This window comes from Sebastes umbrosus, chromosome 2 (genome assembly GCF_015220745.1).
Source record: "Sebastes umbrosus isolate fSebUmb1 chromosome 2, fSebUmb1.pri, whole genome shotgun sequence".
Classification (NCBI taxonomy): domain Eukaryota; kingdom Metazoa; phylum Chordata; class Actinopteri; order Perciformes; family Sebastidae; genus Sebastes; species Sebastes umbrosus.
In genome coordinates this window covers 27,425,879-27,441,797 of record NC_051270.1, presented here as the reverse complement: position 1 = coordinate 27,441,797, position 15,919 = coordinate 27,425,879, and the positions used below count along the sequence as shown (strand labels likewise).

Genomic DNA, 15,919 nt, shown 5'->3' with positions numbered 1-15,919 from the left:
ATGTGTGAAACAACAATTGTTGAATAATAGATGTAGCTACAGTAGCATCACAACTAGGGCTGTCCTGAATACCACTTTTTGGGCTTCGAAGCTTCGGTTAGAAATATTCAAGATATTCAAAGCTTCACGATATCCGTCTGAGAATAAATAATACTGACTAATGTTAAATATGAATAATGAATAATGTTGTGGTATTATTCCTTATTTCATGGGCTATTTTGGGATGTATTTATTATTACATACTTATGCAAACAAAAACAAAAAAAAAGCCTTAAGCATTCGAATATTGATTTGGAGGTTGATTACCATGGCAACGGCCAAAGCTTCAAAGCATTCGGGTCAGCCCTAATCACAAACACACATTTCTGATTGTTTAACAGCAACAGCATTTTTAGTCAGGAACTGAGAATGATAAGTGTATAATAGTAGGGCTGAAAAAAAGCATGAAAAGAAATCTTAGTCGACTAAGACCAAACGACCAATTAGTCGACTAATTGACTAACGGGGGCAGCCCGAGTATAATATTATATTACCTTGAAAACTATTTTGTTTTCATACTTAATGAGCTTACATAATATAAGATTGACCATAAGCCAGTATTTCAACATATTTCTATCAGCTTTCTACCCTAATCCACCTTGTGCTGATCTTACTGTACAAACAGTGAAGGCTGCTTAGGCCGGTGATAATCTTACAAGAGTAATTAAAAAAGGTGAATCCAATGGATCACTGTGAGCAAAAGAAAGGAAAAGTATAAAGATCAAACACTGCTCACAATATCAATTCATATTCCCTGTAGAAGGTCCATCTGTAAACTTACATCAGACCTGGACCAAGCTACATGTCGGCCTGCAATTCAGGGTGAAGAAACACCAAAGAAAAGAATGACTGTATTTGAAACTACAATTACCGCTTTGCGGTTGTATGCCTCTGCCAACCAGTCAAGTTGCAGTTTACATCATCAACATGTCTGTCCTAAATGTTATCACGTCATCCTTTTTTCATATTAGACATTTGTGAAAAATGGTCATAATAAGCGTAAGAATTCTTGAGTTATGGACAAAAACGTCTTTTATGAGGTCACAGTGACCTTGACCTTTGAACACCAAACTCTAATCAGCTCATCTTTGAGTCCAAGTGGATGTTTGTGCCAAATTTGAAGAAATTCCCTCCAGGCATTCCTGAGATATCGCCTTCACCAGAATTGGATGTACATACGGACGGATGGACAACCTGAAAACATAATGGCTCCGGCCACGACTGTCTTCGGCACGGAGGCATAAATATATATATTTTAGGCCAAAAACAAACGAGGAGTTCAAGTTTGGAGATAGATATTTTATATCAGCCGCCCTTAAAAATAATGTGCTCATTCAGAAGCAGCTATAGTGTATGGCTGCAGCTCTTAATTAGGTCAATCCCAAATGAAAAGACCTAATTGTAGACACTTTGTATTTTGGCTATTAATTCCAGCAATCCCAATAATCTTTGAGTTCTGATAAGCTTTTTGAAAAAGTCTTACATGAGTTTGTGGCAGCTCTTTCAGTCCAGCTAATCCTGAAGTGACCAGGAACGACCTCCAGGCATCAGTTTACATGACTTGCTTTCAATAAACACCCACCACCACCCACCACCAGCACCTCAGTGGGCCTCAGTGGGCTGTTTTGTAAAGCCATGATGGCTTTACAAAACAGCCCACTGAGGCTCCTGTGAGGGCCCAACCACCCAGCTACAGGTCAAGTTTGTTAGTCGTATTTAACATCCTCACACAGCACTTACTCAGATTACTGGAAGTATACAACTGGGAAAAATATAGTCAAATTCTGGCTGAGTAATAATCTCATCTGCATTGGGCTCTGTGTTTACCAGCGGACTCAAAAAGATGAAACAGACACTGAGCTTAACATGAGAGCGTGACTTCAAAAAGCAGAGGAATTCAAAGTATTTACAGAAGACAACGCACACACGCATGCTCACACACATGCACACTCACCAAAAAATGCCATGCTAACACACAGATACTGGGACGTGCTAAACTTCTACACGACTCTTCAAGTGAAATCAGGCCAAACTGATGATGGGAAGTTCCTAAATGACTGGCTGTTTTCTTCTGAATCAGAGGAGACCACAAACCCACAGACACACACACTAACAACTTGCAGTATAACAGAAGTGTTCAACAAAATGTTTGGTGTGCCAACAGAGGGCGTTTCTGTCCGGCTCTCAGGAAAACCGTGCTGAGGCAACAGGAAGAGCCTTTGGCAACAACGCACACACTTATCGACAGTGTGACATCACCAAGCTGCCACGCTAACCACATTTAGTCTGAACCTGGCAAGGAATCACAGCAAAACTGAATTCATAAGCTACTCAAAGTCTGCAAAATAGTTATTTAGTTTAGTTTTTATTTCTATTTCATGCCAAACATTTGGCCTGGGCCGCACAATTAATCCAAATTTGATCAAAATCACAATATGGCCTAATGCAGTTTTCAAATTGTAGGAGGCGCAATATTTGTTAAAGGCGTCAAAACGCCATTTTAAATTAAATATTGTGGTGCTGCAGAGATGTCCTACACATCATATTCTAAAGACTTAATAAAACATCTTTGTTTCATACAGATCCCCCCAAAAATCACACCATAATCAATAAGTTTTTCAAAGAAATGCATCAATCAATCTGATATCGCAAATCATATCGCAATTGCAGAAATCATTCAAAATAATCGCAGTTAGATATTTTTTCAAAATCGCTCAGCCCCAGTGCGTTAACACCTGTACTTAGAGCTGTCCACTCGTGATCGGATCACCCAAGACGCATGTTAATGCCAGCTCCGAACAGGGCATCCAATCACAGTGAGCATGATCTAAAAATAGCTTGTGGCTTCACAGAGGTCTTGTTTTGGAAACCTTGCGGGCTGATTTCTGATGGAAGCTGTTGACAATTGATAAGAAAGTGTGAATAAACAGATAGCAAACAAAATAGCTGGCATTGGGTCAACATTTAGCGTAGACTGGGAAGGTCTCTTTGCGTCTTGAGGCACTCAGAAATTCACAATAGAACGTATGAGTGTAAGAATAAAGGACTAGATATGCCAAAAATGTTGTAAACTGAGAAGCCATTTCAAAACAATCACAGCCTTAAAAAAAGCAGCAGAATATAAAACCATAACCTCAACCTGCTCCAGTATTTCTGTCCATTTCCCAAGTTTTATTTCTTTAAGACTTGCCATTTTCCAGATTTCTGACAATGTGTCCCTCATTTCCAGAGCCAGACTGAGCCTATACGCCTCCAGACATTAATTACTTAAGACGATTTGGCATAAAGTCTAAATAAGGATCTGGAATGTCTACCGATTAGTCAGGCGAAACCCACAGTGGACGGGGGAGAAAGGAGGTCAAGAATCAGCAAATGCCACCGCTACCACAAAACTGAATGAAGTTCTTCTGGCCTTTGTTTGACGGTTTTACTGAAAAAGTAGGAAGAACTCATTTTGGGGTCACCACAGATAGATTTGGGTGAGATTCTTGTCACAGTCTACTGTCTGATCAAGTAAAAATGTACTTTTTATTGCTCAAAACACCACTGCTGCAATCAAAATGTAATTTTAAGAGAGCCTATTAGTTTTTTTTCTGTCTATCTGAGCAGGTTGTGGCTTGCTGAGAGGGTGAGAAATGAACATTGTCATATCTGATGATGACGTCTTATTTAACTCATCAAAAAAACTCCAACTCTGATGCATGAAGGAGTGGCAAGAGGAGACAGACAAAATATTGCTGACACAATATAATGCTGTTACTACTGATTAACACAATGAGAATTTGATTTATAATTCAAATTAACAATAATTGTTATTTTCTGAAGCTGTAACAAGGCGCCTGACTTCAACAGGTGCAAGGGATTAAAAGGAACGTAACCGACGACCTACATAAATGTATGTAATGCTATTAAGGAGAGCGCCAGTTCACCTTGACTTGTCTTGACTTGTCCTGAGGCAAGGGATTCCACTGTGTGGGAGCTGGAAACAAACATCACCTTTGATTTTAAATGACACTATGGCAGGACAACGTTACACAAGGTTAAAAGGATCATAATGTATTTACGAGCTAAGCAGACCTCCAGTAGTTACTGAATGTGTTTCAGGTATCATAAAAAAAAATTCAGTTGGCGACCTTGTGACTAGCTGTTTGATGTTTTTAGGTATTGATTTACCTGTTCTGACAGTTTGATTTGAGTTCAATGTGAAAAACAACTTTTAAATCAACTAATCCTCATCTAACATATATACATACAAGTCTATTTTTCTTAAAGCATTATGTCCTTATAATACTATTATTATACTTGTGACATTCTTGTGTATCTATTCAGTTATCTAGTTTCAAAACTAAATGAAAGTGAAATAATGTCTTTAATACTGTGATTGGAACAATAGGAGCTTCATGTTAATAAAAATACAATAAAAAAAACATTGCGCTCAACCAATAACAAAAAAAGAGAGCTGGGACGCAAGCAACCAAGTCAGAGTCCAAAAATGTAGAGAAAGGGTTTACACACCTAAAATCAATTAGATTGTTCCTTTTATTCAGTTTTCAGTGTGCACTAGTCCTTTAGTTTCATAGTTGAGTATTTTTTAATTTTCAACAACAATCAAGTTATAGAGTGCTACAGGAATGAGTCCTAAAACCCAGAAATGAGTTTGCATTTTAGCACTTCAGCCTTACTCGTCTGGAAGTCAATGGGTTTTTTGAATGAGTTTTTAGTCAGATGCCTGAAATAAGGTCTGTGGTCAACACAAGCTGAGGAGGTTTTAACATTTTGTTCTACGACATAAAATACATCAATAAATCTTAAAAAAGTCGGTTGCTAACAAGTGGCTAAATGAAAACTACTAAACGTCATCACGCCAACTCGTCCGCCGTTACAGCCTCGTGGTGTATACTCACGCTCATGCGACCGTGGTGTACTTCGTTTATAGCCTAACGTTAGCGTTTTACTTCAGGCGATTGCATTTACACTTCAAAAATCATAAAAGTGGTGTTCATTTGTGGAGATAATCTTGCTGAACAAAACGTGTAAGTATCATAAACGTTTTTTTTGCCACAGAGCTTATTTTCTGCAATAACCCAAACCCCAATGGAAAAATCCCATTGGGTTTTTGTCAAGGAAACCAGGGTGATGCCAACTTCCTGGTTGGCCTACCAAAATACATCATCCCTGCCGCACTCTATTACCAACAGGAGCACAAGCGTCTACCTGTAGTCAGAGGTGTCCTCAAACCGTCCTAACACTTTTTGTACTTTTTAGGTTCAGTATTTATAAAAATCTTACATAGGAAGTGCCTAATCTTTATGTGATTATATCATCTTTCAAATTATTCTGATGGCATATGTTTTGGTTTGTAGTTGTTTGTTTATCTACCCTGGGGTGACCAAAGTCAGGAATTGACTTTAACAACAAATTTAACAAATACGATGGTGTTGGTGCTTCTTGCATGAAGTATGAATGAGTTCTACAAAGCTCTGTCCAGAATAAAGATTTGTGTGAGGGTGCATGAAACAGTTACGTTAGCGCCCCCTTCAATGACATCTTCCCTTTTCTAAACAATCCAATACCATCTTGATAAGGGTTATCCCCTGACAAGTTAACAAAGAAAAGACAGAGGTGCTACAATAATCAGTCATCCTTTCTCTGGCGCCACCAGGCATTTCTCTCAGTATCCAAACCCTTTAGTGTCACGTCAGTAAAGACAGAAAGAATACCAACAATGACAGGATGCAGGGGGGAATCAGCCAGCCTGTTCCAGACCTGCTGCCAGTCTGCCAAGGAAGCAGCAGATGACTCAGAAAAATGAATGAAAACAGGATATTGAGATAACACAACCGTTAGCCTGTAGGATGGATTGTTTGACTACTCTATGTCAAAGGAATTCAGCATTCTTGAAGGTCATGAAATACCTCCCTGTATGAGCCGCTATGAGGAGACATTGTGATGTGACAGGTTGTGTAGGCGCCAACTATGACTATGTCTCATCACCTACATAAAACAAACAAAGATATTGAGTACCAATACCCAGCCCTAGTTGTCATACAAGAAAAAAAAGTTGACTGTTGGTGGGAAAAAGGAAATGAACAGCGAACAGATGAACATTTGATAAAGTCACCTTACATTCTAGAAAACCGTTGTCCCTGGCAGATTATTTGAGAATGAAAACAATCTACCCTGCATGTTATTTTTCCTACTCTCCATTCTGGATAATAAAAACAATTTTCTCCTGTGATGATCATGACGCACCACAAGAACGGAGCCTATAGCGAGTCCGCTCAGATCCACTCAGGTATTAGACATATTGACAACGCAGACCTGAGACCTGTAGCAATAGATCAACTCCCTACGCAACCTGAATATCTGTGCTGCCTTTACCATAAGACAATTAAGTGAGTGTTGAATTAAATGCGTCTGTGCCAACTTTAATTGCAACCGCGAATCACTTCAGGATGCTGTTAAAAAATGACAACATAGTAGGATGATACATGAGCTAATTACCGTTAACAGCATAATTCACATTACTAACAAGACAACATGGCAACTGCTGCAGAAGGAAGGGGATGATGAGAGAAGGAGTACAAGTGTTAAAGGTCAACTAAAATTTGGTTTCAATCTGAAGCTTATTGTAGAACATTACAATCAAACAATACACAACCACAACGTTCAGCCTTCAAAAAGACCTAAGTCAACAGCTCTCTGGCACCGTCTCAACAAAAACTGAATATGATCAACTTCACAAAGGGAGGGCTTATTGTAAGGCTGGTATATTGGATTACATGAAGCTGGTGTTCTGGTTTGTGGTATGTCAGTATTCGTTTAAAGCACCACATTGCTAAAAAACAATTTTTATTTGACTATGTTGTAAACAGAACCCATCTTATTATTTAAATATGTTTTAAATCCCTACAATGATTTGTTTTTGTTTCTACAGATATAAGATTATTAATGTCATAGCCACGAGGGATGTCACAATACCAGAAATCTAGTAGTCGATGCCAATAGCAGTGAAATTCCATGATTCTCGATACCAAAGTAAAAAAAACAAAATCAAAACAATAAATTCCACGTACTATAACATACACTCTTTTATTTGCATACTGGTTTTTGCAAATTTATTACTAATACCTGATGATCTGCCCCAACTTTCTTGCCAAAAACTAAATTTTACAAGATTACATTTGAACACATCATGATAACGTTATAATTTACCTTCACCCAATACAATTTTTTACTGGAAAGAGCTTGAACACATCATAATGTAATGCAACCTCTGTTAAAGTTAGCTGTTAGCTCCGTTATTTAGCCAAGAAGGACTGTGCTGCCCACCGGCTGCTAACAAATAACATTACTCTCCTCCTGCCGATTTCAACACAGATTTGTTGTTCACAATGTAGCATTATCAGGGAAATTTTCGGTCATCCCCGGGATGACGGGACACCATTAGTCTTGAGCCCTGATCCCCGGTACCTGTGATACGGTAGATAAACGAGTACTGTCACATTTTCAGAATTTTGGCTTCGACTCGGTACCGAAGTATCGGTTCTCGTGACATCACTAATAGCCACTCCTTCTTATAGGCTGATGTGGCCTCATACGTGTGCTTAGGATTTAATATACAAAAATATTTATTTTCCTATGAAGAAATGTAATAAATGACAGTTCAATAGGTCACATTTTAGGTGTCACTTTTCCCTCCTTTTGATCCATGAAATACCCTGGCAGCGGGTAACACGATGTGCATGGCCTGTTTATGAGCTACTGACACCTTAACTACTGCTTCTCATCTGCCAATGGAAAGCCTCCCGCCTGCCAAGATTCACCCTACTTAATAATGAATGTCTTAGTTCAGAATCATCTTGCTCAGGAGAGAAACACAAGGGGTGGATGTTAGATCTCACGGGTGCCTTGGGCTTTTCACAGGAGAGTGTGAGAAATCTTCCGCAAAATGATTGCGAGCAAAAGCATCATGGCCTCCTGCACTTCTCCTTACGACTAAGAAGACAGTGTGTCAACACTAAACCAGCTAAATCTGAATATGCATGTTTCCGCTCTATTTTGGCCTGTGAAGACAACATCATCTCCACATTAATTAACAGAAATCCTATGCTGAACTATAAATGAATGCCAGTGAAACTCTTCCATCCAGCTTGACACAGAACTAAAACAGAAACAATGCTTTCTGGAAGATAAACACCATCTTGTTCCACTTTGTAGTTTTTCTAACAGCTGATATGTGTTTGTGGTTGCTTCGAGGCATAAGCAAAGATCTGCTTCCATTTCATGAGCACAGTTGACATAAAATAGGCTAATTTTGTTTGCTGATAACTTCATTGCGGATCATAAAATCTAGTGTGCTATATAGTACATACATACTGTACAAAACTGCATAAAACATACACAAATGTTAATTCACAATGTAGTACTAATAATATACCACCAAAAATAGCAATATGAGTATTACTAAAGTAAATCAAGTGACGTTAAAATAAAAAACGAAGATTCATAGTTAATTTTCCTAATTTTTGTTGTATACGATTCATTTTTTCTAATAATTTGGGGATATTTTACATTTTTATTTTTTGGGGGGAATATCTTACATTTTTTCAGATATTTTCTGATATATTTTCTGATATCTTGCTATTTTTCAGATCACAAAAAATGCCGACACAAGCTTTTGTGCGCAAAGCAAAATATTTAGTTCTTTAGTAGAACAACAAAAGGTAGGTAGAGGATCTAATAAGACATCAAATTAACAAATTGTAGCAGAAACAGCCCTAAGACTGCAACACTGATGAGAAAAAAAAATCCCATAAAATTGACACGTCAGTATCAGGTGCTACAGCAGCTTCAACAGGTTAAACTCATATATTGATTTTCCGCGGCCAAAACAAAGTCACAAGTGTGCAGTAAATACCAGAGGAGGTGATATTTTGACCTGGCCCTGATTAGTCTTTTAACTGAGGTTTGGTTAGTGTTAATGATTAATCAAATAGCCTAGATTTAAAGGAAGTTAAGGAGGTGTGAGTAATTTGCATAACTACAAGACACACACACACACACACACACAATGAATCTAACAGCACTTATCAGATATGCGAGAAATTTATATCCAGTATCATTACCAGTATTATTCAGGCTTTACATTTGACTCATTAATAAAAATTATCAAATATAAAAAAGATTTCTCTTTTATTTGAACATATATACTGTCACAAGTTCATAAACAGGATTCAACTAAAAAGACTTCAGCTATGTTCACACTATCAGCCACAAAAGCGACAAAACGGCGAGCATGGTCAGCTAAATTGTCAGCGAGTTGAAGTGTTGCTCAAGTGCTCGTTTGATGTAGCCATGTCACTGAATAGCACAGCAAACTGACTAATGGCATATTTGCAGACGGCTCAAAACAGGATGAAACAAAAACATATGACTGGTTGATGCATCGCTGCGCCGTTGGAGCGGTTTGTAGATTCTTGTCACCAGCTTCCATTGAAAATGACTTGTAGCCTGATGCTGTTTGGCTCGTTGTGTGAACACATCAGTAAAGGTTCTCCATACAACACTCAGAGCATTAACATAATGAGTAATAATAATCGTTTTTTATAATAATAAGTAATGTCCTTCTGAACAGAGAACGACTCCCTCTGTGCGTGTTGTAATCCAAGCTTCTCTGTGCTTTGTTTACATAGCCGGTCCGGTCGCACGTGCATGTTAGTGCATGTGAGTTAAGTTAAGTTAAGTGAGTCCCTGTTTGTGCGCCACTCTGCACTGCTCTCATACGGCGATTACCGCTGATAACGCTGTCCTGATCCACGGCACCGTCGCGGAAGTGTCGCGCGGAAAGGATGAAGCAAGTAAAATAGTCAGTGGGACAGATCGTAAAGTTCTGGGTAGTCCTTCACTAAAATGATTAACTTCTCCTCCATATATTTACTATAGAATGATATTTACGGAAGAAAGAAAAGACATCTGGTCCTTGTCACATGACATGCGGTGATCGCTGCAGCGTTCCAAAAGTTGAACTATTTTTATCTCGGAGCGCAGCCACCGCACGCTGAAAAATAGGCGCTTGGGAACGCTTGCGCGTCACGATGGCTTCGCTCCCGCGTTTGAGCCCACTTTTCCGTGCATCTACATTGACAACAATGGAATTGAGCGTGCAAAAGACGCAGCATCTGTACGGCCCCTTAGACAGACGGTCCTGATGACAAACTTGACAAAACCCAAGTGCAGCATTCGTAGATGGAGCCTGAGGGCCAGAACCAAAGGCCCAAGGTGAATATCAAGGACCCTACAAGAAGTGTGTACTATTAGTAGCATCTAGATTCACAGTAGTAGATTCTCAGACAGATAGCATACGACCGATGTGACCCATTTTTATGGGAATCATCCTGGTTTCACTGTCTGAAAATGATCGTCAATGTCAAGCATGATCATGTGGTTGCTTCCTCTGTGAAACCTGGCAAATAACCAAGCAAATCTATACCAACTATACTGACTGTGTGAAGTATGCAGAACAGGTCGATCTTGATGTTAAACAGATGAAGACACCGTAAAGAATGCTGTCGTTATGTTTATGACAGAACAGTCACTAACCTAATGAAACAGGATAGAATACACTTTTACTTATTTTTCAGATGTATTCCCTCTACGGTATTTTTTCTTTCATCATCAGATATCAACAAGCTTTCAAGGCAATCAAGTATTTTTAAGCGCATGCCGCTAAGTTTGCTTAACACAGCAGAGTCAATATTAATAGAGTGCTATTTAAGCCCAGGTTTACACACAGGGCAGCCACAGGGTTAATGATTGACCCGGCTTTGGTGGGTGTCAATATGAAAAAAAACAACTATGTCGAGATCTGTGGTCTTGCAATTGTTAACCGGGCTTGATAGAACTTATGGGAAAGCCATAACATTCCTCACCTTTGATGTGGGAAGGCATTTTATGGCGTCTATTAACCCGCTGTCCTTTACAGACCACAAAAGTTGGTGTGACCAATGCATTCCTATCCTGAGCGCCATTGTTACAGTTTTTCCTTGATATTCCCTGAACTACTCGCATGCTAAAAATATGTATTCCTTAATTCCTCAATTTAGCTTTCTGACAAAACAGCCTTACTGACCAAACAACCTAATAAATTACTACAAAAAGCTGCAACAACCTACTCTATATTACGTTCATATAGAGATTAATTTCTTTTTATCCAGATGTGAGGTATGACTTGTCAATACTGAGCATTTGATGAATTAAATAAATGATATTTGTCTTTTTGACCAAAGGGCCATCCCACAGACAAACGGGGGGGTTGAGTTGGCCTTGTCGGCAAGATGCAACACTAACTTCACCTCTCACACACAGCCGAGTCGACTGTGCTGACATAAATACACAATAGTGTGATTAGTAAGCAAACAAGGTAGGCTAAAGAACAAGTCACTATTCGTCTCTAAGAGATCTCAAAGGAATTTCAGCTGACTCATGAATTGATTGAAGTCTACAGTATAACAGGCTTTCTGACGAGTCAGTTGAACTGAATAAATCAATGAGCACTAAAGTGAGTTCAATAATAAAACAAATCTTAAATAGTTTTATTTTATTGCCAATGGATCTTGGTTCCTCTAAATAATATTAAAGGATTGGTGCTTACTACTTTTTAATTGTTTTATTCAGTGAGTGAACATTTTAGTAAATGTTTTTAATACTGTGGGGTAAGAATTAGAAGATTTTCAGTGAACAGACCCTTAAAAAATAAATTGTGTATCGGAGAACTTGCGTGTTTACTTAATTATCGGAGTCCTTGGTAGTAATTAAGGACTTCTGAAGGTCAACCCAAAGAAAACTCACTCACTTACTCAGAGCTAAATGAGAATCAATTAACAATTTCATCTCTGTACAACCAGAGATTAGCATGAGAACTATTCAGCCTAGTTTAGCACAAATAATCAGTTAGGCCTACTGGATGTGTAAAATGAAAACAGCAAATATACACAACTCCAACTGTGTTGTTGGATGATGTTGTGTTGCGATGTGGCAACGCACTGGAGAGAGGCTATTTCCTAAATTACAAAACAGCTGTAGTTACACAAAAAACCTCAGAAGTCCTGACGTCATTGTAAAGTAGAGCACGAACGACTGGCCGACATTTGCTTATTGCAGATATATCGGTATCGGCACATGTATCAGCCGATGAATAACAAGAAGATTAAGTATGTAAATCTCAAAGATATGTTTGCCCTAATGTAGAAAAACGCTATAGTTAAAAGCTTCAGTAGGCAACAATTTTTTGGCATCATTGGGCAAAAATAACATAATAACCTTTCAGCATATTGTAATTCAAGTGTTCTGAGAGAAAACTAGACTTCTCTACCTCCTCATGGCTCTGTTTTCAGGCTTTATAAAATCTAGCCTGTGACGAGAGACTTTGGCCAATCACAGGTCATTTCACAGAGAGAGCGTTCCTATTGAACGTTCCTATTGGCTGTGCTCCAGCTGGTGGGCGGTGCTTGGTATTTCCTCAACAGATCTCAACATGGCTGCCGGGTCACAAACTTTCTCATTTTACAGCTAAACAGTACACTACAAGATGTTTCTGAAAACATTTGAGACGAGAAATAGGCATTACAGTTATCAGCGCTGCCTAGTTTGACTGTTTGGTCGGAGTTCGCGAGTGATTGACAGCTGCTCAGAGACGGCAGACTCCAGCCCGGCTCTGATTGGTTGTTAGTTCTCCAGTCTGTGAAATCTTTTAAATGCAATTAGGAGCACCGAAGGACACAGAGGCACATGATTTTTTTCAGATTACCTGTCTCATGCACTACTGTCATTATATAGCGACCGTTTTATAAAAATAACTTTTTTTAATCATATTTGCTCCATTTCTACCAAATGCAGCTTTATGTTCATTTCTCAACTACATACATACAGTAAATCTTTAGTAACTAGATTAAAAAGTATACCAGGCAGGATTTTTCTAAAAACAATGTATGTACAAAAATAATAAAAAGAATACTCTCAATCATCATTTATGACCAACTAGAAGTGTGTGGTGGTGTTCGGGACGTTAAATGTTGTGTTTACAAACAGTAAGCGTCAATTCCTGCATAGTATTCCATTAAAGGGAATGTTTGTAACTTCTTACACGTATAAATCAGCCGGGTCGCATATGCGCGCTCGCGTGTGGCTACGCTGTTCAGACAAGACTCCAACACAAACTACACGGAAGCACCAAAACCGCAAAGTTATATCTAGTGAAGCCCGTCTTGAAAAACAGTGTTGGCCGCGGTCGGAGGACGCGGGGGAGACCGTAGCTTTGGTCTCCAGGGCCGGAGTCTCTGCTCCTCTGCCTGCCTGCCTTCACTCAGCTCGCTCCACCTCACGTGTATGCGCGCACACTACACACTGCAGAAGACTTTGTAGCTCTGAGAATACGTTTGTGCAGAAATAACTGCTGCAGCAGTTTGTTTCTTACCAGCACTGCACTTTTCCCTCTGCTGGTATGATGCAAATTAGCATATTTCCACTTAAGTGTCTGAGTGGTAATTATTCAATGGATTAACCTTTTCTGTGAATAAGCGTACTACAATACACATAATTATACACCTGCTCCTGGGCTCCAACTCACTGACAGTACACAGTTTTAACTGTATGCAGTATCCACTAGGGGCAGTGTGGAGCATGATGTGTGGAGCCTCAAGGGGGGCCCTGGTGGCCTAATCAGACAACCCACAAAAAATATACACAGCACTGCTTTTCAGCTGGCAGGGGGACAGTAAACTGGTCTGACCGGTGTGCATGCAGCTGCTGAGGGCTTCAGGTTGAGAGAAAAAAAAAAAAAAAAAAAACAGAAAGAAAGAGAAAACACAACTTCACCTTGCCCCAAGAAACACAACCAAGAGTACAAGCTGAAGGACTTCTTAGTACACAGAGACTCACACTGTACTATCAGTGTGACAGTGAGGGGGCTGAACCACACCACATGATGAGTACCAGGTAGGAGGAGAAAGTTACACTCTCAAACTATAACTTTAAACACTTCAACTAAACAACAGGAGACAATATAAAGAGCATTTGTTGTTACCTTTGGAGTAGAGTGATCTGGGAGCATTCAGGTCGAGGTCCCCGCTGAAAAGGGAGATAAAGTCAGAGGGCATCGCAATCCCTCCGAGTTGAGGAAACCGGACACCTTAAAGTCGTCAGTTTACCGTCACTGAGCGATATTATATTCTTTCTCTCTCTGACTGTCAGAAAACCTTCACTCTCGTGTCCAGAAGACTGCAGTGTAGTGAGTTAGTTGACCCTGTCGCTATGGCTGGTTAACCGTCTCCGCTGTCACTAGGCTCGTGAGTCCCCCTCGCGCGGTACGACGCATGTTATTGTCAGCTTAACAGACGACCCGAGCTCTGCTCACACCGGGAGGCCACGCCCACTCACTGATGACGCAATGACGTAAAGAGCACGTCGGGATCATATTATTAACAGTATGTGGTGAGTATAATATAAGTAGTATAATATAATAATAATATAATAGTATAAGGAGATATATGTGAGTGAATCTATGCTAACTTTGTACAGTACACACAGTATTACTGCTACTTATATACTGCACCGGTAGTGACAGTTTGTACTGCGCACTTTACTGTCGTTTTACCTTATATTTTTCATGTTTTGTGAAGCACATTAACTTTTTGTAGTTTTATTAGTTATTATTAGGTTATATTCAATGTGTTCTATCTATCTATCTATCTATCTATCTATCTATCTATCTATCTATCTAGTATATCTATTCATTATATCTATTCTATACAGTATTCATTATATCTATCCATCTATCTATCCATCTATCTATATATCTCTCTATACAGTAAGTCTATCTATCTATATCTATATATCTATACAGTATATCTATTTATCTATCTGTCTACAGTATCTATCAATCTGTCTATCTATCTATCTATCTATCTATCTATCTATACAGTATATCTATCTATACAGTAGGTCTATATCTACCCATCCATAGGCTACAGTATATATCTACCTATCTATCTATATCTATCTGTCTAAACAGTATATCTATCTATATCTCTGCCGTATATCTATCTATCTACAGTATATAGTATATCTATCTGTCTATACAGTAGGCCTATTTCTATCTATCTATAGGCTACAGTCTATCTATCTATCTATCTATCTATCTATCTATCTATCTATCTATCCATCTATAACCTTAACCTGTTGAGTTGCAGTGGGCCTCCAACTCCTTACTATTGGTCTCAGCCGACCCATCCATACTGCTCTGCAGCTGGCATTTGTTGTCATCTGACCTTTACATTTAGTTATCATTATCTATTTCTGTTACAGGTCATGTACTTCCATCACACCTGCACCCTACAAAGTTAGAGGATCAGTCCATCAAAATCGTAGAAAAAAACAAACGAGAGTTGGGAGAGCACATCAAACTATCTGGATGAGAACAGATTATACCTGGTAATAATTTGATGACATCTAGCCATTCATCTATTTCATTGCACATTAAAGCCACAGGTGAATAACAGCAGCAACACATTAAAATGGTAAAAAGGCATTTAAAGGCACCTGGCAATAGATATTAAGTGCATACTAATGTTTATGGTTCACAGATCTGCAGATCGTATTACATTACATAATTATCTATTTTGACTGTATACACAGTAAAATGATATCTTGTTGAATCTGATAACATCCAGAGGTAGTAGCATCATACGCCTGAAGTAGGGCTACAACTAACAATTATTTTCTAGACTAATTGATTAATTGTTTGGAAAATGTACAAAAATAGTGACAAAATGTCCGTTTCTCACAGTCCAAGGTGATGTCTTTAAATGTCTTGTTTTGTCAG

General features: G+C 38.9%; 1 protein-coding gene across 1 annotated transcript in view; it reads right to left on the bottom strand.

Annotated features, from left to right (window-relative positions):
• nfat5b (nuclear factor of activated T cells 5b) overlaps positions 1–14,445 on the bottom strand; it is a 39,723-nt gene extending 25,278 nt beyond the window's left edge. The window contains exon 1 of the mRNA XM_037750813.1: positions 14,123–14,445. Coding sequence (XP_037606741.1) covers positions 14,123–14,195 — 73 coding nt within the window. The 5' untranslated portion in view covers positions 14,196–14,445. The remainder of the gene's footprint in view (positions 1–14,122) is intronic.
• Between the last annotated feature and the right edge of the window lie 1,474 nt (positions 14,446–15,919).